The following is a 27,912-nucleotide window of genomic DNA, read 5'->3' as shown; positions in this document are numbered from 1 at the left end:
TGAATGTTGTTCAGTTGCTTTTGATGCAATGTATTTTGTTTAAAGCGCTATATAAATAAAGGTGATTTGACTTGACTTGTCCTGCTGGTGAGGTGGAGCTGGTGGTGCTGCTGTGCATCGAGACAGAAAGTTTAGTATACAATTAACATACTTTTAGAATGTAGTGTTTCACTTTAACGTTTTGCTTTAAAATGACAAACATTCTTTATTACACATATCCAAAAAACCTTTTATTATTCAGATTACAAGAAATATAAAAAAAATATTTAACCTTAAAACTTTTTATTTAATTATCTTCCATTGACAGCTTCGTTTTGTAGATGACTGTTAATAACGGGTTTAATGTCCCACGTTTTAGGTCTTGCTGTGCAAAGCAGAAATGACAAAAACAGTTTGGGCCATCTTAAAAAGTATATTTTACATGCCTTGTTTTGATTTGTACATTATCTTAATGAAACCAGTAAAATTAATCAAACAAAAATCTTGACAAAAATCGTTTAAATGAAAACTTTCAGGCAGGTCACATGTACACTACAGCAAATAACACAGTCTAGGGCTTAAGATTTCTGACCAATCAAGCCTGATTTTGCACCCCTGGCTTACTTTATTCTTTTAATAAATAAAAAAAGGAATATAGAAGAAAGGTGTTTAAACAAAGTTAGCAGTTCAAAATTAGGAATTCTTTAAACATTTTCTTGAACTAAAGAAGTCTGAATTTAAGAGAAAAAACATCTGACAAGTGTACACACAGTTTTCCCTAAGACAAAAGCTGCTAAAATTACACTGGAAAACTTTTTCACTTTTTTTTTGAAAAAGCCATAATGAAATGTTCACACAAATTTCAAGATTACACAGAATTAAGACCACTCTGTAAAATCAATGCTTTACTTCCTCCTGCTGCATCTGAGAGGAGCTGCCTCTGTGGGGACATCTACTTTCTCAAATTTTTCACACTCCTTACTTTTCGAGTGTTGATTCCTGTGTAAACACATAAAACATTACCATTACACTCAACAGGTGAATAATACACCACAACATGAACACAAATGCAAAACAGAAAATCTAATTATAGTCCCAAGATGCACAATCAGTTTCATTGAATAATCACTTATTACTAAATCCCAATGTACAGGACAGAATTTACATTATGCTTACCTGAAACAGATGCTTGAGCCTTAGTAGGTGCTGGATCTGGTTCTTGGGCTGTCATTTTCTGTCCTCTTGCAACTCTATTGTAAGTTTTCTTGAGAGTAGGCTTAGCCTTTTTTGGTTCCGCTTCAGATGTTTTCTCTTTGGTGGAAAACTCTGCTACAATTTCAGAGCTGCTGGCTACTCTGCCTCTTCTCTTTGGTAAAGGTTCCTCATTTATGGACTCATCTGCTACCTCAATCGCCACATTACTTTTCCTTTTAAGGGTAGTTGACGTCTTGGGGGCAGAGGGAGCCACTGCCTTTCCTCTTCTCGAAAGCTTGATATTTTCATTAGCTGCAACAAATTCAGAATCTGCTTGTGCTATGGTATTTTCTTTCTTTGATCCAGGAGCTTTTGCTGTTCTCCTGGTATGTTTAACGGGCTTAACAGGCTTTTCTGATGAAGCCACATTTTCTGTAACCTCAGACTTTGCCTTGGTAACTGCATTACGTTTACGGCTAGACACGACAGCGACTGATGGTTCAGGGTCTGCAACACGATGGACCTCAACTACAACGGTCATTTTTGACTGTTTTGTGTTCCTATTTGCCCTCACAGATTTTACCATTGTTTCTGCTTGTTCTTCAGTTACAGGTAAATGTGGGCTAGTATCTACAGCGGGTTGGTCAAAAACCTCTTCACTCAGATTTTCCTCTTCAATTAATGACAACACAGCAGGTGCTTTGGCCATTTCCTTTTTTGATGTCTGTGCTGCTCTTCTTTGTCTGCCACAAATTTTGCTGGCAGGTGGAGACTTAATTAACTCCTTTTGCTCAGCAGTGGATGAAGTTGTGGTAGCTTCAACTGTGTTGCCATTATCAGACACGAATACAGTTTCTTCAGTCGGCTCCTGGGTTTTCTCATCTGCTCCAGAAGAAAATACTCCAATAGCTTCAACTGAAACTGACTCTTCATCCTGGTGAGGGTGTCTTCCCTGGGGAATTACAGTCTCAGTCTCTTTAACACCCTGTTTAGATTTAACTGCTTTAGCTGTACACTGGAGAGCCAAAGATTTTACAGTCTCCACGGTTTCAACTGGACAGACATTTCTTTCGTCACAGTCCTCAACCAAACCTGCAAGTGAAGAAAGTATGCAAGTAAACTTACAAGTAAACTGTGATGAACACCTAATTTCCCAAATTTGTAGGACTAAGAACAACAAAATAGATGAGAACAAATGTGAATTACACTAATTTATAAGGCTGTCCTCGACTAAGGATTTTTCTGGTCGGCTAGCAGTCATTCATTTTAAACATCAGTTGACTAAATGCATGTTCATTGTTAAACCATTATTATGATCCTTTATTTGCTTTCATCCTAATAAGTGCCCAAGCACACGCATTACCAAAGCTTGCCACAGTGAATCGGCAAAATTAATAATTATGAATGTCTCAGTGAAAAAAGGAGACTGCATTAAAAATTTTATATTTTGATCAACTAGTGTTTTCTTTGTTCATAGTTTAAGAGATAAAGTCAGCAACACTAATCTACGCAATAGTGATGTGCCTGTATGCGATTCATACCTTATACATAACCTTAGATTATATGTTTTAAATTTTAATTGGTTCACTTGAAAGTAGATAATTCGCTTTCTAAAGATTTTTTTTTATCTGTAAGGTAAAGATATATGCATTGTTTCGCTCTCAAGTCTACAGACAGAGACTGCAGAGAGTGCGTGTTTGATTTGTCACAAAATCTTAATTTGAATCATCATGATATAAATAGTTATACTGTATGTTCTCTGTCAAATGAGAAAACATTAACAGGGACTGTGCTTCAAAGATGAACAAAAAGTTTATGAGTTTGGAAAAATAAAATAAGAGGGAAAAATTAATCACCTTTATTTATATAGCGCTTTTAACAATACAGATTGCGTCAAAGCACTGAACAGTATCAAATAGTAGAATAGAGTGTCGGTAATGTATAATGACAAGATTAAATTCTCAATTTTCAGCTTAAGGCATTTGATTATTGAATGCACAGACACCATTGTCTAGGTCAGCTCAGTTTAAATAGGAATTAAGTTAATTAGTGACAGAATTATCATTTTTGGGTAAATGAAACCTTTGAATCTACATTACTTCCCAAAATGTATTAATGAGAACAAAAGTGCATTATCCAGTTTTAACTCACCTTCATTTGACATCAGTGAAGAACCAGACTCTACCATCTAAACATAAAATATAAAAAGATCAGTTATTTATATTTATAAAATTACTTATAATTAATTAATTAAAACCACATGATCACAATTAAATCTTACTGAATATGCATCTGTTAGAGTTTCTCTTTCAAATGAAAAATTTATGTGATAAGAGTATTCAAATGTGTTTGCACTCATCACATTACTGGAATGTTTTAAACTATTTTGCACTTAAAATGGGTGTAAGTATTGTTGCTGAGATGAGGTGCGGCATATAACAGAGAGCCTGTGGTAGAAGGGAGAAGATTTTTTCCACAGGTATTAATTTATTTGGAATGCCAGAAAAGCACGTTATACGCACATACTGTTTGCCAAGCAATGTTATTTTGTGTGGTTAGCAAGGAAAGTTTTCTTTAAAGAAATAGAACGTTGTTTCTGGTTTGTAGAATGTTATTCTAACGTTAGAATAACAAAGAATGTGTGTGTGTTAGGGTTTGCATAGACTAGTCGAGTAGTCAAAGTGATCGACTACTTCAACCACTAGTCGGTGCTGCCGGAAACAATTGACTAATCGAGCATGCATTAACCATAACGCATGCACAGAGTTTGCAAGTATGACGTGATTAAAGTAGGACAACAATATTGCGTGTAGCTGTTACTTTCTATGACTTAATCTATGTTGCATGTAAATATGTAATGTAATAATTAGGGGAGTGCACCCCACACAAATACCTTATTTGGAAAGGCACGGATAATGGCTTCAAAAAAGAATAATGGACAAGGAATAATTATGCCTGCATATTCGACTGAAGCTGCCACATTCTAGTGTTTGCTAGATAACAGCTTTTTAACAGCAATATTATACACAAACCTGTAAAGTGAATGAATGTAAACTTAATGAATGAAAAGTGCGCAAATGAAACACCGTATTGCTGTTGCCTTTCCGTGCATCTCTCAGAAATCAATGCTTGGCAAGAGAAATATAATTTATAAAAATACATCGTACACGTTATATTATTCGTATACTTAAAAAGGCAATGATTTAAACCTTAGGCTACGATATGATATGAATGAATGGAATAACACAGTGTGCTCACCAATCAAACAGCTGCGTTGCGTGTCTCAGTCTCTCAAAAACCAAATCAGTTCTCTCTCAAGAGTAGGCTAATAATCAGCTTAGATAGATACATTTTCTATTTGGCCTACATGTTTGCATCTTTATCTTTTGCTGGTTTGTAACATCACATTTGTTTAGTGAATTTCAAAACAAATTCTCGCTTAAAGAGTTCTGCATAATGAAAATGTGTGCTTTGAATTCATTCATTCATTTATGACATCTCTCTGCTTGCATGATAAATATGTTTTTAGAAGTTAAAAATTACTTTAGATTAATAGTCATAACAGTCTTATCAAGTAACTGTGCAAAGTTCCACCTGGTTTTATCAGAATGCAGATACAATTTTTTTGTCATTGTTACATACAGATACAAACTATTAAATTTCTTTTCATTTACAGCAGAACGTACCACGAGTAGTCGAGTAATTCAAATAAATTCAATGCACACAGATTGAAGCAGTTTTAAAGTCTGTGGTTCTTTTAACTGTGATGATTTTGGCTCACATTTAACAAAAACCCACCAATTCACAATCTCAACAAATTAGAATACTTCATAATTTCATGTTTTTGTTTGATATGTAGACACAGAAATACATTTAAAGAAACAATGAGAGATATCAATAATGTGCAGTGGTGGTGTGGTATGCAATGACCTGTTTCCTGGAGAGTTGAATTGAATTACTCATGCTTTTTCGAAGTTCCAAAGCTTCTTCGACAGAACAATACGCCTTATAAAATTTCAGGGCCGTTTGTGGCCTGTGGCACATGAGTGCCGTGGCATTTTGGACCTCTTTGTGACTAAGATGCTTCTGCACCTGTAAAAAGGAAAACAAATGTAAAGGCTATGTGGGACTTTTCAAATGTATAAATGTCAAAGAAATTCAAATAATAGTAAATAAAAATAACAATCACTGTATGAAATGTAAGGATGCCCCGATACCACTTTTTTCAAAACCTCTGCCAAAAACTCTAAGTATTGGCAGATACAGATCCAAATCCAGTAGATTTTTACTTATTTCTTTAATCAGTGTAGAATTTATTCATCTATTTGTGTAGAAGTGATAACTACTTCATATGTTAAACACAAACAATGAAATACAGACTACTTCATTATAAAGGCAACGAATTACCAAGGCAGTATATACAATCTACAGCAAGAATGGTATTATAAATTAGGTTTGTGGATAATTCAGCCCTATCTTATTCTTGAAAAATCTAGCATTCACAACAACTTGACAAAACCTGAACATTATTTAGTGGGCAACAAATAAAAGGTAAAATGGGTATGGTTGTAAACTTTGTTCCAGCAACACTAAATGTTTTGTGTGTGTGTGTGTGTGTGTGCGCGCAAGTTTTATTTGAGTCAAAAATACAGAGGTGTTTTTTTTTTTTGCATGTTGTGACGAGTGGGGCGGGGTCGAGGCCGGTGGAGTGATTGGAGATGAGCGACACCTGCTCGACCCACCGGTCTCGAGTCCCACGGAGGAGATGGAAGGATATAAAACTGGAGCGATGACAGTGAAGGACGAGAGAGGACCAGGCCTGGGCCTTAGTTTATGTTTTGGTTTTTATTTGTGCGCATCAGTCGTCTATGAGGGGCTGCTGCGCTGTTCTGTGTTTATTTTGTAATTAAAGTTTCATTTTGATTGTTCGCCGGTTCCCGCCTCCTTCTTCCCGATGATTATGGAGTTTGTATTATTACACATGTTCATCACACTTTGGGGATCCGTGGCCTAATGGTTAGAGAGTTTGACTCCTAACCATAAGGTTGTGAGTTCGAGTCTACACTGTTATCCTTTAGTTTTTGATATTTAACATGTTTGTGTCCTGCTGCGCATACCTGTGTTTGCTTCTGCATGTCCATGTGTGCAATAAGCAAAGTGCCCAGAGTATATATGTTGTGCCATTGACTTTAGACCAGGTAAGAGTTGGTCTCTGGTGCAATCTATTGTCAGTTCCTCAAAATAGCAACTCGCCAACAGTGTGACTGAGCACACCCATTTTTTTCAGACTAGCATGCCCATGGGCTCACAAATTGGTGCAAATGCATTTGCTATTTAAACAATGCGGCGCTGGACTGGACAATTGAGAACTGGGTTGGGCTGAAATTAGCAAAATCACTTGTGCTGCATTGCACTGGTTTGATTGTGCTAATGTGGAACTATTGCAATTACTTCACCACTCGATACAATATATTTAGTTTTTTAGCAACATACAGAATATTAAAATATACATTTTTTCTTTGTTTCCTAAAAAAATAAAGACTGACATCTGTAGTTAACCTAAATCTGTGATTAGTTATTTAATGTTAGTTATATAATTCATATACATATAATTTATATATTTTCATATTATTTAGTAAAATAATAACAAACATACACATCTTTCGATTTAATAATAACCAAATATGAAAGAAAAACAGAATGTGTTCTGACAAGCTTTGTGAAATTATACCATGTAAACATTTAAAAAAGTTTGTGCATCATGAACAATGAGTGATCTGCCTGCTACAATACTTTTCTCTGTAGTCCATCTTCAGTGTTTCTGGCCCCATTAACAGACTTAATATTTTCACTAAAATTACATTTTGGAAAATGATTGCATTGCAACACAGTTTGTGCAGGCTTTTGTACAAAAAATTATATTTTACTGTTTCTAATTTACTTTCTTAGACATTGTGTGGGTTTATGTATATATATATATATATATATATATATTTTTTTTTTTTTTTTTTTTTTATTTAACTTGTGTTTCTCTCTCAATATGTATGTCACCTGGAATGCAACGAAGACATCACACAGTAAAACAAAGAGCCTTTGAGGTCTTTAGTGCGGGTAATTTACTCAGGAAAGACAGAGGGGTTATCCATAAATAAAGTTCTTTGACCTCACGGGTGTGAATATAATAAAAGCCCAGGGGGTTAGAAGGACCATTGTGTTTTCTGAAAACAGCTAGGTTTGGTTTATGGGCTTAAGTGGAAATTTACAGAGAAGGAGCCTTGTAAGAAGTGGGGGTGATAACAGTATAATAAGGCTGTCTGTTTTCATTGTGATTCAGGTCTGTTGTGTTTCAGGGTAGCTGCTGAAACAGTGAACGCACCTCTTTAAGGAAAATAAACTTTTTTCCTTGAATATAATTTGATTCCTTGTCTCTTACACTGAGATGCTATTTGTTAGTAATTGTTTTTGCCACAACAATTTGGTGTCAGAATAGTGGGTTCTCACAGTGGTTTCTTCTGGTCCTGAGCGGATTTGACGAAGTGATCATCTCAGAGCACCAGGATCTGGTCTTACCTCGAAAAAATGACTGAGAAGAGCCAAAACTGCTTTCAGGGTATTTCTGTGAACCATAGAACCATAGGACTGTGAACCATAGTGGCTGACCATCGCTTTGGTGCGGGCAGAGAAGGTCTTCGAGGGGTAAATTGTAACATGGGGAAGTCAAGTCAATTTTATGCCGTAAACTAGCTCTTAGGTGGACGTAAGAGCCACAGCTGATTATGTGAACTAGAATCAATCAAGCGCTGGAAAGCACTGAAGGGAAGATTTTGAGTAAGCTGAAATTACAGAGCATTTTTGCTAACCTTGCCGATTTGAGGTGACAAAATCGGATCTGTTGAAGACGTTTAACAGATTATAGACGTGCGTCGAAGGAAATCCAGAAGAGATAGAAGTCAGCCAACATGGGATCACCAAACACTAAGCTAGCTAATTTTTAAACACCAGTTTTCGGTCAAATAGAAAAAGAATTATGGGCATAAGTGTACACATAGAAAGCTTATCAAATATGATGATTTTCCTGAAGAAGGGACATTGAGTAAAGTAAGACTGAATGTTGTGAGAGAGTCAGTTGAAAAAAAAAAAAAAAAATTGAATGGTTGTTGTATGTGTTCGTCACGTGAGTAAAGGATGTACTACGACTATAGGTTGTTGGTTAGGAAAGGCTGAAAGACGAGAACGAGAGCAAATGTAGAAAGAATTGGCATGTAGGGGTGAAATGAAAAAGATGAAAGAGAATGTGTGTGAGAAAACAGCTCCACCGGAGCAAAATACTACTAATGAAAAGTATAATTGTGTTTTCCAATATGAGATCGGGTCAGCACCGCCGGCTTATAAACATCACTACCCTGTGGCAGAGCTGACAGCCCTGAAACCATTCCAAAGACCAGCACAAAATGCAGCACAAGTTGCAGCGAGAGGAGCGAGAGAAGCGGCAGATGCAGCAGAGCACATGACGGAGAACAGGATGTTTTCGGGAACGTGTCTGAAATTGTTCCCAGCACAACTGATTCAGAAAGACCGAGCACCAGCAGGCCGAGAGTGACAAGAACAAAGACGATTAAGGTGCCGTTCACATGTCGCGCCTAAAAACGTGTGGAAACTGCTAGTCGCATCGCTTTCTCCTTCTTGGATTTCCAGCACTAAAAATCGCTTGCAGTAGCTCTGCTACTAAATTTATTTAAAAATGGCCATCCATATACAGCTATGGTCAGCTATTCCTTCATCTTGGCTGATCTTTCAACATTGTTACGGGAAAAGATGGAGCTGATTGGTTAGTTCTTGTCACATGACCTGAGGTACGCTTGCGGCATTCTGAAAGTTGAGGTTTTTAATGCGATGCGGTGCGGATGCGCCTGGAAAAAACGAGCGCATCACACCGCGTGAGCAGAATTTCATCCACGTGTGGACACTGAAAAGATTAAAGAGACGGAGAGCAGGACGGAGATGGTCCAGTTCAAGGAGGTTGGTGGCTGACTACGAGAAAGGGAAGTGAACATTTATTTCTAACACGCAAAAAACGCACAAACACTAACACATACACTGATTTACTTTCTGCTATCTGCAATGAAGAATCTGCTTGCAAATCTTTGTGTGTTTTGAACAATGTTGTGAATGTTGAAATTTTGGCAGTGTTTCTGATGAATGTTTAAAAAACTGTACAAAAGCACAGGGTTTTCTCAAATGCCAAGAAACCCAATAATAGTCAAGGGAGTAGGGCTGTCACTTTTTATTCGATATTCGAATATGCATTCAAACATATCCGTAATCGAACTATGAATAAAATATCTGTTTTTTAAAATGCCATGATTAGAGCATTTGTTTTTCCTTTTATTCTTTGCCATCTTATCCAATAGAGGGCACTCTAGACGTATTGTAGCGTAGGCCCATGACCAAGTCAAGTGAATAAGAGCTAATAGCCAGGCACGTCTGTGCGCTCCGAAAGTGTGTTCTCCACCGCGGGGAACATTGTAAATAAAAAGAGACCCGCACTTAATCCAGATCAAGTTGATAGACTGGTGTTTCTTGCAAACAATATTAAGAAATGAATTAGTCTAGGCTATATGCCTTACTACTGCTGCTGTTTAAGTTGTCACGTTATGTTTGTGCCTGTTCTGAATCTTTTTTCTTTTCTTTTTTCATTTAGCCTAATGTTGTGGGATATGCATAGTGGCACTTCATATAAATTGATATTCTAATTTGATAACCTGCTGTTTCAAACATTAAGTCAAAAAAAGAATAATCCAGATAGTCCTGTTTATGACTCACTGTTAAACATTTGTGATTGAATCTCCATTAAGGGCCGTTCACATATCGCGTCTTTTGCGCTCTCATGTTCGTTATTTCCAATGTAGGCGCGCGGTATGGGTGCTCATAATGGAAGCAAAGCGCACGTGGTGCGACGGGCTCGTTTTTCCCAGGCGCGTCCGCACCGCATCGAGTTAAAAACATCATGTTCGAATGCATATTCGAATATCAAATAAAAAAAGACAGCCCTAATTGCAAGCAATTTTTAGTGCTGCAAATCCATTTATCCTTTGCTGAAATTTCCACGTCTTTATTGAGAGAGCAGGTCATGGTTGCTTAGCAACAGTAGTGGGCACGTAGATATTCGAATATATTTGAATACATTGCATGATATTCGATATCCGTTCGAATTTTATTTTTCTCAAAAGTAACAGCCCTACAAGGGAGTAATAATTAACTTTTAAGTCAATACCAGAATACCAGAGCGCTTTACGACCATGTGACTTGCCATGTGTGCCAAAAATGACAGGAAAAGTGTTTGAAAGCACTTCAGCTTCAGGTCATTTGATCCCTCCTCTAATGGCCAGAGATTTAACTTGTGAATTAAATTTGATCCTCAGTGCCGATTCCTATGGAATAAGCATTGAGGAAGCACCACAAATGACATGTTCTACATTTGAGCCGCAGTGGCTTACGAATGGCAGATAAAAGAAGTTGATTGGGCAGAGATGATTTTGAAATTGGCTAAGCATCGAACAACACCAATCAACACAGAGTTTTTGAAGCCTAATAAAATGGCTTCATAACCGTGAAATTTTCGGTATCTTGAAACTGGTAATCGGCCCATGCCTACAATGGAATTATGTATACCTGCTCATTAGTGAACATTAACTAGTAGATAATTTATAGTAGTTCTTAAGCAGTTATGACAGAATTTATTAGTTATCGATTAGCTAACTGTTACTTATGGAGAAATACCTTTTAGTCCTTCAATAATGTTTGCTGGATGAACAGTTAAAACTTGCAGCTGATAAATAATTGTGATAAATCTATTGCAATTATTTATATACATTAACCTTTTGAGCTATTTTTTTCACTTTGTTACAAAAAGAACATTTTTGTAGCTATTAGTATAAATTATTAGTAGTACTGCACTTGCTATGGCTGGAACAGGGAAAGACCCCGGCTGAGACTCCAAGATTATAAAGGCTGTTTCCACCTGGTATTGAGATATGTTTTGGTCAATCTGATCACAATTGGACTAGGGCTGTGCAAATAAATGCTATGATCATGTGCATCTAGTCAGTAAAGCCGGTTCTGTGATTAGTAAGTTAATAATTAGTGTGCTTTCAGACGGAGTGGCATTTACTACACAGAGTCGTAGTTCACTGACAAGCTACACAATATCACGTTCATAATCACAGATGAATTTCATTCAATTATGAACTTGATTGCGTAGCCTATCAGCGAATTAGGGCTCTGTGTATTAAGATCTGCTCCATCTGTAAGCATCTGAAGGAGATTCACTAATAATCACAGAACCAGCTTTACTGTTTAGATGTGCATGATCATTGTATTGGATTAGTCGCATAGCTCTAAAATGGACAACGCTAAAGGTGTAGACAGTGTGTAAAATGTTTTGAGTTTGTCCACATTTGACCATTTCCAGACTTAGTGGAACATAAGTTTGGTTTGAAGATGAATCACATACCAGTTACAATGTTCTTTCAACATTCCTGATTTCTAACGCTCACGCACGTTGTCATGTGGCTGTCAGAGCAAAAAGGAAAGCTATTGTTTTCTGTATTTTTCCCATTGTTTTGTAATTTACATTTAAATAGTGCAAAGTTTTGTTCATTAAATCGAAATGATCCAAAAAACAAAAGAAAAAACATACAGTTTATCAAATAAAGGCACAAGTGTTCAAAAGTCAACAAGCAAGATTGATTATGACAGTAAGTGTAAATGAGTACATGTCTCCCTCATCCACCTGTGACCAAAGTTGACATACAGTAGGTGGCCATCCTATCTGGGGCTTACCGCCGCGTGTACCGCCGTAACTGTAATTCAATCGCGTGTTAAAATCATTCGCGAAACTACCGCCAGGTGGCGCAAAGGGACGGATTGCGAAATGAATGTAACTGTAAAATGAGATAAAAGAAGGAAGTAAAACAACAATAACATTATGATATAACATTGTAACATTTTAAAAAAAACATAATTTTTTTACAATTTGTTAATTTTTAAAATGTAGGATAGTCTTAGGCTACAGTCTACTAAACAAAAATTAAAAGAAGACCTTAACACAAAGGATCATATGCATGCTATTTTTATTAAACAGTAAATAAATACAAGGCCTATATATATATATATATATATATATATATATATATATATATATATATATATATATATATATAAGCTAAATGTTTTAATTTCATTTTCATTTCGGTTCATTCTTGGTTTAAAAAAATCTTCAGGTTCCATATGCAGAGCGAAATGGGAACGGTCCAGCATTTAGCAATAATTAGTATTTAACTCTGTTATTATTCTTGATTTTTCAAACTACCAGCATTTTTGAATTATGCCTTATGTGTGACCAAAAATTAAGTATTATTTGTTTCAGCTGTTTGAGCGTGCTGGTGCCTCGCACACATATTCACTGGAAACAGCAGTCTTTAACCAGACATTCAGCGTGAGCACTTTGACATTGTTAATTATGATTTTTTTTTTGCTCGATACTGAAAGGAACACAGCCTATTTACCTCATGAATAATAGTTAAGCTTCAAATGGGCAACATCACAAATATGGAAACGTTTTGATTTCTCCCGATTGAGAAAGCCAAACCTTACCTTATGCTTAGCTTTAAATTATTATTATTTAGTTTTTTTTGTTTTATTACTAAGCCTATATTATTATAATAATTATAATTATGCAATTATATTTATCCATTAGAATCATATATTTTAATTATTGTTTTGTTCTGATAAATTTGATAAATTTGTTAAATTTAAAGGATTTGTTGTAAAATATTTTCTTATAGCCAATTTTTTTCCTCTCACAAACTCTGATTTATTTTTTAGCGTGTTTAAAAAAAAACATGCAGCAAACGAAAATAAGTGATTGATCCGTTAAAATGAAACCTACACTGTAAAGCATCATAGCCCAAATAAGTTATATGATCTTACTTTTCCTCTTTAAATTAAATTGCCATTTTAAGTTTTGGATACTGAACTTATGTTTATAAGTTATTGAAAATTTAAACAAAGTAATGTGTTGTCTTGACTTCTGAGTTTTGTCTGGCTTGTAAAAGTTCATTTAACTCGTGTCTGTAAGTTATATGTTGGGGGAGGGGCGATACACGGAGAGCGCGAAATACAGAGACAAGCCATCGCCATTTTGAGTTAATGCAGCTGCCTGGAGACCTTACACGAATTCATGTCGGGAAACAAAAAGAATGCGAGGAAGGTGTTTATTTTTTTATTTGTAATGATAAATAAATAATGTTGCGATTTATTGCATGTTAGCCAATTTGACTGTGCTTCGCGAATGTAATACGACAACACAAGTTTTTCCCTCGTTAATTCACTGTTCCTTTTCAGGAACTCGAGCTGCGTCGAAACGGAACGTTTTGGGGAACGTCCCTGACGAGACCGACTCTCAATATCGTGTGCAATCAGTCCATCCGAAAGGCGTGACGTCACGGGCGGGGTGACGTACCGACCAGGAAGCTATAAAAGCACGTGCCGTGCAGCTGGCTTCAGCTTCGAATCTGTCAGCAAGCGCTCTGTGTGTGCATGTCAAAAGTCTGTCCTGTTGGTCCTATTTATTGTTGTCTGTCCCTTAGCTTAAAAAGATCGCTAAAACAGCTCAATATGCCTAAGCAAAAGCAAAAGACCAAACATTTGAAGGGCGATTCCAAGCCACGTTACGGATTGTGTGTTCCTCCCTGCCCTCGCTACATTACGAGCGGGGATACACACAGGCTGTGCGTGGCTTGCCTGGGATCGAAGCACGCTGAGTCGGCTCTCGAGGGGGCCGACTGCCCGCATTGCGAACGTTTGCCAATGCGGACGCTTCGATCCCGGAGGGCTCTCTTCGAGGAGGGAGCCTTCACCAGCGTTCCTCGCGGTGCTGGCCCCGCTTCTGCCGAGGCAGAGTGGCTGCTGCACTCATGGAGTTCGCAGGTGGATCTGTCAGAAGGAATGGAGACGGGCCAGTCCTTATCTCCTTCCTCATCTGCCAGATCCGGTGCCCAAACCCTGGGTTCGGAAGCACGCTCGTCGGTTTCTTCCCCCCAGGGTGAGGGATCAGCTCTTCACCTCTCGTCCTCCGAGGAGGTTGATGTGGAGACTGTTGCTGGGGATTCGCCACCCCTGTCGCCCCAGTATGAAGAGCTTTTGGAGGTGGTCACGCGTGCAGTAGATAAATTAAAAATCGACTGGCCTGCTGAGAAACAGACTGAGCCGCAGAGAAGCAAATTAGACGAACGCTTTCTGCGGCCGAAGCAACCACCTCCACGTCGGAGCCTTCCGTATTTTCCCGATCTACATGATTAGTTATCGAGATCGTGGAATCACCCGTATTCGACCCGCCTCTTTGGCCCTGATTCACTATATTATGGCAACGTGATGGGGCTGGGAGAGCGTGGTTATAGAGCGATGCCACGGGTCGAACAGACGCTCGCGGGCTATCTGTCACCCGGTTCGGCCTCGTCTCTAAAGGCTCCGACATTGCCCACTAAGCCGCTTCGAGTTACATCATCGCTAGTGGGCAAAGGTTATGTGGCAGCAGGTCAGGCTGGGGCATGCCTTCATACTATGGCAGTCCTGCAAGCTTATCAGGCTGACCTGCTGAGAGATGTCGATGAGGGGGAGGGGATTAAGTCTGAAGATATTGAAGAACTCAGAAAGACCGCTGATCTCTCCCTCCGCGCCACTAAGGAGACCGCTCGCGCAATTGGGCGGTCTATGGCAGCCTTAGTGGCCGCGGAGAGGCATTTGTGGCTGACCCTGTCAGAAATTAAAGAACGAGACAGGGTCTGCCTCCTGGACGCCCCGCTTCAAGCCTCGGGCCTGTTCGGCGACACAGTTAATACTGTCGTCGACAGGTTCCAGGAGGCACACAAGCAGGCGGCAGCGTTCCAGAGTTTCCTCCCTCGTCGCTCTTGTGGTGCATCTGGGCGGGAGATGACCACGCCACATACCGACTCCTCACACCGGGAAGCGCAAAAGCAGAGCGTCGCCACTCGTGCTCCCCCACGTCGAGACCGAGGGCAACGACGCTCTGAGTCGGGGGCTTCTCGGGCAAAAACCGATTTAAGATCTGTCATTGAAGCCCGGAAGTCCTCGACGAAAAGATCCTGACGCCAGGATCCAGAGGGTAGCCCCTGCTGTGGTAGAGCGCGGTTCACCTCATTATACGGTGCCCGTCTCACCTCAGTACCCTCAGGAGGTCGGTCTGCCAACCCTGCCAGAGCTTCAGGGCGCAGCGGCCTCCAGCGAGCGCCACCCCCAGTTACTTCCGCCCGTGAGCGTAGCGGAGCTGGGATGCTCGCCGCCCCTTCGGGGGCCTCTTACACCAGAGGTCAGTCTCGAGAGACTGATTCCCTTAGTAGATTATTTAGCAGCGTGGAAGCTACTGCCAAATGTATCTCAATTGGTCCTGCGTACAATAGAAAGAGGCTATTGCATTCAGTTCGGTCATCCACCACCGAAGTTCAACGGGGTTACACCGACTGTGGTCGGCCCCCAGCAGGCTCTGGTTATGGAACAAGAAGTGAATACCCTATTAAGGAAGGAGGCCATCGAGGTGGTCCCTCCTCTAGACAGGGAATCCGGATTTTACAGCCGGTATTTCATAGTTCCAAAGAAGGATGGGGGGTTGCGTCCGATCTTAGACTTACGTCTCCTGAACCGCTCAGTTATGTCTCTGAAGTTCAAGATGCTCACTGTCAACCAGGTTGTAGCTCAAATCAGATCCGAGGACTGGTTTGTCACAATAGATCTCAAAGACGCATACTTCCACATATCCATCCTTCCACAACACAGGAAGTTTCTGAGGTTCGCTTTCGGGGGCAAAGCTTATCAATATCGAGTACTTCCCTTTGGCCTCGCACTCTCACCCCGCACGTTCACGAAATGTATGGATGGGGCTCTGGTGTCCCTCCGTATGCAGGGCATCCGCATTTTAAATTATATCGACGATTGGTTGATCCTAGCTCAATCAGAGCAGATGGCGGCTCGACATCGAGATGTCGTTCTCGCACACATGGGGGAGCTGGGTTTGAGACTAAACGCCAAGAAGAGTGTACTTTCTCCAGTTCAGAGAACCACCTATCTAGGCGTAGTGTGGAATTCGACCACGATGCAGGCACGCTTGTCTCCTGCTCGGATCGAGTCGATCCTCACATCAGTCGAGAGAGTCAAAGAAGGCCAGTCACTCACTGTCAAACAATTCTAGAGATTGTTAGGGCTGATGGCAGCTGCGTCCAACGTGATACCTTTTGGCCTGCTGTACATGAGACCCCTACAGTGGTGGCTGAAGTCCAAGGGCTTTTCCCCGAGGGGAAATCCACTTCGAGTTATCAAGGTCACGCGGCGGTGCCTTCGTGCCTTAGACATGTGGAGGAAACCTTGGTTCTTTAATCAGGGCCCGGTGCTGGGAGTTCCTTGTCGCCGTGTAACGCTAGCGACAGATGCGTCCCTCACCGGTTGGGGTGCGGTCATGAGCGGCCACCCTGCCCGCGGTCTGTGGAGTGGTCGCCATCTAACATGGCACATCAATTGCCTAGAGATACTAGCGGTCTATCGAGCATTGAAATATTTCCTCCCAGACCTGAGAGGTCACCATGTGTTGGTGCGCACCGACAACACATCAGTGGTCTCTTATATCAATCACCATGGGGGTCTGCGTTCGCGCCCCTTGTACAAGCTGGCACACCAGATCCTTCTGTGGTCCCAGGGCAAACTCCTCTCGATCAGAGCAGTGTATATTCCTGGGAGATTGAATGTGGGAGCAGACATACTGTCGAGACAGGGGCCGAGGCCCGGGGAATGGATGCTTCACCCCGAGGTGGTGAAGCAGATATGGAGAGTATTTGGTACAGCCCAGGTGGACCTCTTTGCGACTCAGGAGACATCGCAATGTCCCCTCTGGTTCTCTCTAGTTCATCCAGCTCCTCTGGGACTGGACGCTATGGTACAGACCTGGCCGAGGCTTCGTCTGTATGCTTTTCCCCCTATCGCTCTGCTCCCGGGAGTTCTGGCGAGAGTACGCCGGGACGGGGCCCGTCTACTACTAGTAGCCCCGTTCTGGCCGGGCCGAGTATGGTTCTCAGATCTAGTCTCGCTCCTCGACGGCTCTCCGTGGGAGATACCGATCAGGACAGACCTACTCTCACAGGCGCAGGGCACGATAATTCACCCTCGCCCGGAGTTGTGGAAGCTGTGGGTGTGGCCCCTGAGGGGGCACAGCTGTTAGCAGCTGGTCTCTCAACCGAGGTTGTTGAGACCCTACTACAATCCAGAGCTCCCTCTACGAGGAAACTGTACGCCCTGAAGTGGAAGCTCTTCACTTCATGGTGCAGAGACCGCCAGCTTGACCCAGCAGACTGCCCAGTTGGTACAGTTCTGGAGTTTTTACAAGCCAGGCTCTCTGCGGGGTTATCCCACTCCACCTTAAAGGTTTACGTGGTGGCCATAGCTGCTTTCCACGTCCTTTTCAATGGTCAGTCAGTGGGTAGACACCCCCTAGTTACACGTTTCCTCCGCGGTGCGCTGAGGCTGAGACCTCCAGTACGATCCCGTGTTCCCCCCTGGGATTTGGTTGTGGTTCTAGAGGCTCTTTGTAAAGCTCCATTCGAGCCAATACAAGATATCTCAGATAGACATCTGACACTTAAAACTGCCCTGTTACTGGCAATCACCTCACTAAAGAGAGTTGGAGATCTTCAGGCCCTTTCGGTGGCCCCTACTTACTTAGACTTTGCCCCTGGTATGGCCAAAGCATTCTTATACCCTCGAGCGGGTTACGTTCCGAAGGTTCCCTCTGTTACACCACAACTTATCGTACTGCAGGCCTTCTGTCCTCCTCCCTTTCGGGAGCCAGACCAAGAGAAGCTAAACTGTATGTGTCCAGTGCGAGCACTGGACGCATACGTCCACAGAGCTGCCCTGTGGAGAAAATCAGACCAATTGCTTGTTTGCTACGGTCCTTCTAACAAGGGTTCTCCTGCCACCAAGCAGACCCTTAGTCGTTGGATAGTCGAGGCTATCAACGTCTCCTATGAGTCCTCTGGTCTTCCCCCTCCTTTGGGGGCCAAGGCTCACTCTACTCGGAGTATGGCGGCCTCCAAGGCCTTCTCAGCAGGTGTGTCCCTCTTGGACATCTGCAACGCTGCGGGGTGGTCCACGCCCTCCACATTTGTCCGATTTTACGATCTTGACATGCGAGCCACGCCGGGCTCTTCTGTTCTCTCGTCTTAGCTGTGCTCTTTTGACTACACACTAGGCAGGGATTTGGAAGTCTGGCAGCGTGGGCACATCGTTCCCCAAAAGCGTTTCGACGCAGCTCGAGTTCCTGAAAAGGAACGTCTCAAGGTTACGTATGTAACCCTAGTTCCTTGAAGGAACGAGACGCTGCGTCGCAGAGCCATACTCCCGGCACCCCTGCCGGCGCTTGCTTCCCTACTCGAAGCTGAAGCCAGCTGCACGGCACGTGCTTTTATAGCTTCCTGGTCGCTACGTCACCCCGCCCGTGACGTCACGCCTTTCCGATGGACTGATTGCACACGATATTCAGAGTCGGTCTCGTCAGGGACGTTCCCCAAAAGCGTTTCGACGCAGCGTCTCGTTCCTTCAAGGAACTAGGGTTACATACGTAACCTTGAGACGTTTTCCAGAGCCTCAAACGCTAAAATATTTATATCACTTTGGTTCACAGTGTTTATATTTTAATTGGTCTTCGGCCTGAAGTCTGCAGGTATTATTATTTATTGCATTGACCGTGCTCCGCGAGTGACCGTGGTCAGTTGATCCGCCGTCTGTGAACACCCGGTCAAGCCTGTCGCCGCCCACATTTTGCTGCACGTCTGTTTGTGGAATTAAAGTGTCGCGATACATTAAGCTTACAAAAAGCGTCTTTCTCAGCTTTTTGGCCACGCCACGCATTTGTACTGTAATAAAAAAATAGACATGTTCAAATCCAGGCAGCGGCTGCTTGACCGGGTGTAACACAGATAAAGACTCACTTGACTGGGGCAATATAAAGACACAGGGTTTTCCCTCGCTAATTTGACAGTTTCCTAGAGCCTCAAATGCTAAAATAGCTTAACATTTAACTTCGGATTTCAGTGCTTATATTTTATTTACTTTTAAACGTTTCTGACAGCTGTTCGTCTACTAATTTTTGTATAGCACAATTTCATATGCTTAGTTTATATTGCTTCTACTGATATGCTACTGCTTTTTCACTCCTTTACAGCTCTCCCTCTTCAAAGTTATTGTCAGCTCAAGATATAAGGTTGTCACCCTGCAGAGTTTTCAAGAAGCTGATTTTAAGGACATTCTTGTTACACTGAGGTGCAGTTAACACATCCTTACTGATATTAAACTCTTTTGCTGTTTAACTTGTATATTTGTTGCAGACCTAATGCAGTCACACAACATATTTAATGCAGACCATGCAATTATTTTTGTACAATTTCATATGCTTAGTCTATATTGCTTCTGCTGATATGCTTCTGCTTTTCTGCACCATTACAGCTGTTGATTCCTCTTCAAAGTTATTGTCACCTCAAGATATAAAGTGTCACCCTACAAAGTTTTCAAGAAGCTGTGTAAAGGATGTTCATTTTACAATAAGGTAATTGTGAACTTGCTTATTTTTAAAACATTCTTTATCCTTGATTTTATTACTTGTGACATGACCTCTATATATGACCTCTTTAATCATTTATGTTATAAGATGGCATGTGATTTACATATGTGATTATTTTTCATCTGTACTTGCTGCCCACTATTAATCTCTTTGGCTCCATTTTTCCTCCTGTCTTGTGTCTGTTTCAGATGAGCACAGAGTTCACCATCGATCGTCTGCAGTCATTCTTGGATGGACTAGATGCTTTGGTGTCTTTTAGAGCTGTACAAAGCATCTGTATCATCAAGCAGGAGCTTGAGCCTTAGCAGTTATACAGTGCCTTGATAAGGAGGTATGAATAAAAATGAACCCAATTTGATCAGTTTGCACAAATATAAGTGTACTAATGTATATATATATTGGAGTCACTCAGTCTTGTTTATAATTGTATGTAGGACACAAATTGGAACAGAAGAAAAGCTGCCTTGGACTTCTGCGCTTCCTTTCAGAGGAGACTTCTGAGATAATCAAGATGTGTGATGTAAGAAAATATATTTAAATCTTGTGAATGTACTGATGATAGTGAATTCATTGTAGAGCAGTATGTGTAGGGAAAAAGTTAATCAGCTTAACTATTACAATATATTTATTATTTTATCCCAGAATCAGTAATAATTTATGCTAAAATGCTTTTTTGAACACTATATATCATGCCTAAACATGTCATCAATAATATAATGTACAAATATAACAAAATATTAAAGTTTTTTTTTTTCCTTTTTTGCTTTATCTGGAATCTCAAATGCTGAATGTTGGTCAAGTGTTTACTATAAGGAAAAACCTTTGAGCATTTATTGGAAATAGACTAATTTCACATGTGTGTTCTTATTGCTTTTAGTGAGAGTTTACTACATGAGTATTGTTCAACACAGTCAATGACCATGTATTGTGCAAATCTTTCAAAGGTCAGAAAGCTACATGTACTTGTTTATATAGAGAACACTTACAATCTTTAAAGTGATTGATGAGCCGTTATTTTGTATCATTACACACGACCTGCCACTCCTCATTTTTCCCCAATTCATGCCTTTTTCTCCTCCCCTCAGTTACATGTTCTATACCTCTTTTATACCACTCATCTACCTTTCTTCTAGTTTTGTATATTATTAGAGAATCTTTGATGTTTTGATGAAATGGATGTTTAAGCACTTGTGTTCTTAAATTTTTAAAACCTGTTTTCCTACAAGAATTTGTATTTTCAAACCAATGTTGAAGTTTGTACATTACTTGAATTTATTTCAATAAATTTTTTACAATTTTGAGCAGACCAGTTACAAGTCTATTTATTATGAGCTGATTTGAGTTTTCTTGAACTGATAATGTAACATAGTAAGTTGTTTTAACTCAGAGCATCAAGTTGAAACAACAAATGACCATTAGTTTAAAAAATTGTAAAACTTAACTTCTTGAGTTGAAACAAAGAGTATCTGTAAGTTGAGTTAACTCACATTTTTAAGGCAGCAGGTGAACTTTCGTTTATAAGTTTAACCAACGTGAAATGTTTTACAGTGTATACACGACTCATATATTTTTTCCTCTAACAAACTTTATTTAATTTTTAGCGTGTTTAAAAAATAAAAAACAAAGAAAACATTCAGCAACTGAAAATAGGCGATTAATCCGTTAAAATGTGTTAAAAATGTGTTACTCTTGGTTAACAGTAATTATAATTATTTCACTTCAGAACAGAGCCTGGGACTAATCTAGGTTATCCATGTTTTTTATTTTTCATTGCATCTGAAAATGACTTTGTTCATTACATTCACTTCACGCGATCTGGCGCAGATCAGCCTCCCGCAAAACTCAGCTGTGGACGATTTAAAAATGTTTGAAATAAAGCAGTGGTTCTCTACCCGTAGCCCGTTACGAATTTAAATTAGGCCCGAACCACATGCTGAATAAATTCTTTTTTATATAATTTAAATTATATAATATATATATTCTATTATATTATTATATTAATATATATTATATTTTATTATTCACATCAATTAAAAAAAATGATGCTACTAATGAAATATAACCTATATCCTAATGTTTTTATGTGATTTTTTTTTCTTCATATATTATTTTCAGACATGAGCACTGGCATAAGCATTTAACGAACACATACAAGTGCGCACTTTGGAAGAATTCAATTCAAATAGTCATCAATAGCCATTAGGTAAATTGCCTTTAAGGTAAAATTGCGCATCAGAATGGACACATTTGTTTTTTAAGGGAGAAAAAAAAGAAATTCAAAAATGCCAGCGAATGAACATGTACAAACTGTGAATAGTCGCAGAATCAGTATTGAAGGAGAAGTGCTGGATTTTTTTTTTTTTTTTTTGCCCCGCAACTCACTTGAAGAAGTTCAGATAAATGGAAACACCATACACTATGTAACAATCCATATCGTCATTGGAGAGTGTGTGCCGAGGCTCATGAACAGACGACCGCGCGGACAGGTGCGCGTGATCAGTATGGCTTGAAAAGCAAAATTGCACATGTGCAGGCAGAGTGAAGAAGCTCATTGCTACTCGAACCTGTGCAATCCGTCAATAAAAGAATATAAAGACAGTCAGATGTGCAATAATTCTGGGCAATTACAGAGCGGACCATCAGCCTGCGCATTCAGAAGTATAAATTGAAGAAGTCTGCGTCCGCGCTGGCCGTGTACACGTCCGGATTGCTCATGCGGAAAGTATAACACAGGCGTTACAATCGCAACTTCTTTGTGTTATTGCTTTCAAGCTGAATCTCACAAAATTGGTCAGCTCCCGACAGCATCAGGTGTTTTATTTATGGGGAGTAGAATTGTTTATTTCAATGAATGTGATAGATTATATATCATAATAGTTTGGCTATAATATTATAAATCAGGTTGGCTTGTATTGCTGATGTAATATTTAAATTATATGCGTAGACTTGCACTTAGACCATAGTGCGGCCCGCTGGAAAAAAAGGTTGAGAACTGCTGTCTCATTTTATACAGGAATTGTTCATTTAAAAAAATCAAATTATATTGTTAGTTCTAATTATATTGTTAACACAAGTTCATTTAGAACTTTTTTTTTTTACTTATAAACTCCTTGAGAATTTAAAGTTAGTTTAATAGTATTTAAATTCAAGTTTAAAAAAAGGTTTTAATTGCTTAAATTATTTTTTATTAATTAATAATATGTTATCATGTTTGTTCTTGTAAAAAATATGTGTTTATTCTTTAGGAAAACAAGGGAAAAAATAAGGGACAATACGAATATTTGTTTTGCTTTACCTATTTATGTAAGCTACAATTATTCAAATAATAATAATAATAATAATAATAATAAAATAATGTCATTAAAAAAATACCATTGGCCTGAGTAATTTTGACCATTATAGAATTGTGACTTTAAAGATTAGTCATTTAGGTGGTAAAAATACTGTGAAATTAATAATGGCATAACATTTTTTAGAAATTAACAATGGCATTTTAGAGCAACCGAAGGTTTATGAAACATTAGCCAATAAAGCATTTTTTTAAACAACGGAACTTAAAGTTGTGAACTAAAATATTATTTCAACCATACAGTGTGAATAAATAAAATGCATAATTTTCATAACATTTCATTATTCATAAAATGCATAACGTTTCTGGTGTTCTGGATTTGTAGGCTACTTCAATATAATGAGCTCCAAGTTTAAGAATAGCCCTAGACTAGTTTCTCTCTCTCTCTCTCTGTTTAACAGCATTAGCTCAATGATATACGTCTTCCTTCTGTTAGAATTTTCATGCCTTGCTAAATGTTGGGCTCATGCAGGGCCGGCGCGTGCCTGTAGGCGAACTAGGCAGCCGCCTAGGGCGGAGAGAGAGAGAAGGCGAGAGAGAGAGAGAGAGAGAGAGAGAGAAAGAGAGAGAGAGAGAGAGAGAGAATTATTAATTTATTTGTTTGTTTCACATTAGGTAAAAATAAAATAAAAGCTATAAATAAATAAAAAAACTTTACATTTCGAATAAAAATTCCCGCACGGCAGCGCCCTATTAGTAGGTCTATATGTATGCAAAATACTTTATTGTATATTCAAAAATGTGAAACCGAATAAATTTATCTGGTCATGATTAATCGCCTCCGTGGAAGAGCGCTTTTCGCTGCTTAGAGACCATGGGCACGTATTTGGATTTTTATATGACATCGCATCTCTCAAAGAAAAGGAGAATAGAATAGCCTTCAGGATTGCTTAGGACTGGAAGGCCCTGACTCATGGAGACTCGCAAGATGTTGATGTGCATGAATTGTTTGAAGAGCTGACTGCTTTGGGCTGACGCCTGGTTGCTGGATCTAAACCACTGGATGCGCTATAATTCATCTGTGAAAAAGGGATGGAATACAATTTTCCAAATGTTTTTGTAGCAATGAGAGTGCTTCCCACTCTCCCTGTCACTGTGAGCTATGGAGAACGCAGTTTCTCAAAGCTTAAACTGATAAAAATGATCTCTGAAGTACAAGTTAAACTCGAGGACGCAATCAAAGCGTTTGCCGCTGCGAAAGCCCGATGCGCACGCTTCTGAAATGAAGGTGTGTGAATGCGTGTATCAGTCAAGAAAACAATCGAAAACTCCAGTTTTGTGAGCTAAAAAGTTGAGTGCACATGTTTAGTTTTATTCTGTACACTATCTATTAGCCTATAAAACAGAATTTATACTTAGCTGTTGCATTGTGTAGGCTACCCTTTTCACCTTTTTGCAGAATGGAAAAATTAAAAACTCTGAAAACATGCTTGCACGTTTTTATTTTAGTGTAATTTCATAGATTAAAAAAAAATTGTTTACATGCATCTTAAGGATCCCTAATTGTGAATGTGAGGGGGGCGGCACGATCATGCTCTGCCTAGAGTGGCATTTGAGCTTGCGCTGGCCCTGGGCTCATGATCAATAAGTTGTATTCGCCTCAATCTGATTCAGTAAAGTCAAACCGCAGACAGTGAAGTCTCGAGACCCGTGCGCTGTGAGGCGGGAACAGAGGATTCCGCTTGGTCTTAAAGCCTCCTTATATCCACGATCACAAATAACAATGATTTTCGTAAAATAATGATTAATTATTAATTGATGATTTGTTATTATCATTATGGTCTTGTGAAAATAATAATATGGGCTGCGAGAAAATTATGAAAGAGTACTTCTGAGTGCAAGCATGTTTCAGCCCAGTAACACACCGTTCCTCAGAGCCAAAACACAGGCCGAATTCTGTTCAGCTGGAGGGGGTTGGGTTTTGGGTAGTTATTCATGGCTTGTGGTGGTCGAGATAAAAGTGTGAATTGCTCTTTCATATGGACAAGTGTCTTATGAGGCTTTCACTTGCTGAATCGGTTTATAAACAACTGTTGTTTAGATTATATTCACAGTCCTGGCTCTCTCCAACGAGAGAAATGCAACATTCACACATTACACTATTCCTTTTCGTCTAAAACCTTTCAAGCTTTCTGTAGATATATTTTTAATGTACCTATGTGAGACACAACGATATTATGTTAATTAAAAAATTATACATTCATTATCATGAAAAATTAAAGTGATGAGACGGCGCCTCCCTGTCATTAATGCACATTAATAATTTTTGCACAAACACTTGAATATGAGCTTCTTATCACGAGTAAAATTCATGCCAACAGCCAACATATTTAGCTTGATCAGAAGGTTGACTGCAAGAGTCGAGCGGGATGTTAAGAGTTTGTCTGTTTCTTTTACTGATTATTTTCGGGTTAAAGCATGACTTAAACAGATTCACACTCAATCGCTTTCGCAATAATGCATTCAAACAAATGTAATCTTACAGTGCTACATTATCAGCATGCTATCTGATTTTGAAATCTTGAAGTTAATCGATCTGTTTAGAAAAAAAAAACTGACAAAAATGTACTGGGCCCGGTTCCCCAAAACGTTCTTATCGCTAAGTAGTTCTTAACCTATTCCTTAACCTCTCTCCTAACCTTATGGCACGGTTCCCGACACGTTCGTACGCTAAGTATATCTTCTGTAAGTCACACTTTCGTAAGGTTGGTCTGGACCATTCGTAGCTCTCTCTTAGAGTTATTTGAGCTCATGACGCTACTGTACAGCAGTCTTTAGAAACCAGCGCAGCGAAGTACAAGTCAAACTATGGTATGTTGACAATTTTGTGGCTCAATGATTTTCTGTTATTTTTTAAGACTCATAATAAATTATGTTCGCAACGGATACAGTCCTATTTATGAAGTTGACTTTATGTGGTTACAGAACTAATAAGGTGGTAATTAGCCTAGGCTTTTTCGTAATGTAATTAAAGCGAATTGGCAATCATTTTTTTGATAATTAAAATCTGGCAAACAATTTGGCTCTAAATGGCTAAGATCTTTAAATGGGTAAGCATGGTGGTGTCCAGTAAGCGACCAACTATGGCAGCGATCCAACGTGTTCTTGTAATGAATCAAAGACGGAGCCGGACTCTGAGCTGTTTAGTCCATGTCAGTTTTTTTATTCGGCAAAACTTAAGCCCTTTTGACATTTTGCCTGACGTGGCTATATTAAAAAAAATCCCCCCCCAAGACAACTCATTGTGGAGCAGCTGGACCTTCCCAGACCTGCGCTGGCCAGGCTAACGCGGCGGAATTCTGCTTTACTGCTAGATCCGATTACTTTTCTTCTCTTTTAGAAGAAAACAAACATAACCCCAGGTATTTATTCAATACAGTGGCTAAATTAACGAAAAATAAAGCCTCAACAAGTGTTGACATTTCCCAACATCACAGCAGTAATGACTTTATGAACTACTTTACTTCTAAAATCAATACTATTAGAGATAAAATTGCAGCCATCAGCTACAGTATCACATCAGACAGTGCACTATAAAAACCCTGAGGAACAGTTCCACTCATTCTCTACTATAGGAGAGGAAGAATTGTATAAACTTGTTAAATCATCTAAACCAACAACATGTATGTTAGACCCTATACCATCTAAGCTCCTAAAAGAGGTGCTTCCAGAAGTCAAAGATCCTCTTCTGACTATTATTAATTCCTCATTGTCATTAGGATATGTCCCCAAAACCTTCAAACTGGCTGTTATTAAGCCTCTCATCAAAAAACCACAGCTTGACCCCAAAGAACTAGTTAATTATAGACCATTCTCGAATCTCCCTTTTCTGTCCAAGATACTAGAAAAGGTGGTATCCTCACAATTATATTCCTTCTTAGAGAAAAATGGTATATGTGAGGATTTTCAGTCAGGATTTAGACCGTATCATAGTACTGAGACTGCTCTCCTTAGAGTTACAAATGATCTGCTCTTATCATCTGATCGTGGGTGTATCTCTCTATTAGTTTTATTGGATCTTAGTGCTGCGTTTGACACAATTGACCACAACATTCTTTTGCATAGACTTGAACACTTTGTTGGCATCAGTGGAAGTGCATTAGCATGGTTTAAATCGTACTTATATGACCGCCATCAGTTCGTAGCAGTGAATGAAGATGTATCCTATCGATCACAAGTGCAGTATGGAGTACCTCAAGGCTCAGTACTAGGGCCGCTACTCTTCACGCTTTATATGTTACCCTTGGGAGATATCATCAGGAAACATGGTGTTAGCTTTCACTGTTATGCTGATGATACTCAGCTCTATATTTCTTCGCAGCCCGGTTAAACACACCAATTTGAAAAACTAATGGATTGCATAGTCGATATAAAAAATTGGATGACGAGTAATTTCTTACTGCTAAATTCTGAAAAAACAGAGGTGTTAATTATATGACCTAAAAACTCCGTTTGTAATAACCTAGAACACTGTCTAAGACTTGATGGTTGCTCTGTCAATTCTTCGTCATCAGTTAGGAACCTAGGTGTGCTATTTAATCGCAATCTTTCCTTAGAAAGCCACGTTTCTAGCATTTGTAAAACTGCATTTTTCCATCTCAAAAATATATCTAAATTACGGCCTATGCTCTCAATGTCAAATGCAGAAATGTTAATCCATGCTTTTATGACCTCAAGGTTAGATTATTGTAATGCTTTATTGGGTGGT

At 39.5% G+C, this 27,912-nt stretch overlaps 1 protein-coding gene across 1 annotated transcript in view; it reads right to left on the bottom strand.

Annotated features, from left to right (window-relative positions):
* Positions 1-864: 864 nt before the first annotated feature.
* Positions 865-27,912, bottom strand: part of LOC132137512 (uncharacterized) — a 31,933-nt gene continuing 4,885 nt past the window's right edge. Inside the window, exons 3-6 of the mRNA XM_059547544.1 lie at positions 5,104-5,265; positions 3,325-3,361; positions 1,156-2,265; positions 865-978 (exon numbers count right to left, since the gene is read on the bottom strand). Coding sequence (XP_059403527.1) covers positions 932-978; positions 1,156-2,265; positions 3,325-3,361; positions 5,104-5,265 — 1,356 coding nt within the window. The 3' untranslated portion in view covers positions 865-931. The remainder of the gene's footprint in view (positions 979-1,155; positions 2,266-3,324; positions 3,362-5,103; positions 5,266-27,912) is intronic.

Source organism: Carassius carassius, unplaced genomic scaffold (assembly GCF_963082965.1).
Source record: "Carassius carassius unplaced genomic scaffold, fCarCar2.1 SCAFFOLD_91, whole genome shotgun sequence".
NCBI classification, from domain to species: domain Eukaryota; kingdom Metazoa; phylum Chordata; class Actinopteri; order Cypriniformes; family Cyprinidae; genus Carassius; species Carassius carassius.
Note: the sequence above shows the minus strand (reverse complement) of the source record. Positions and strands in the feature narration are given on the sequence as shown.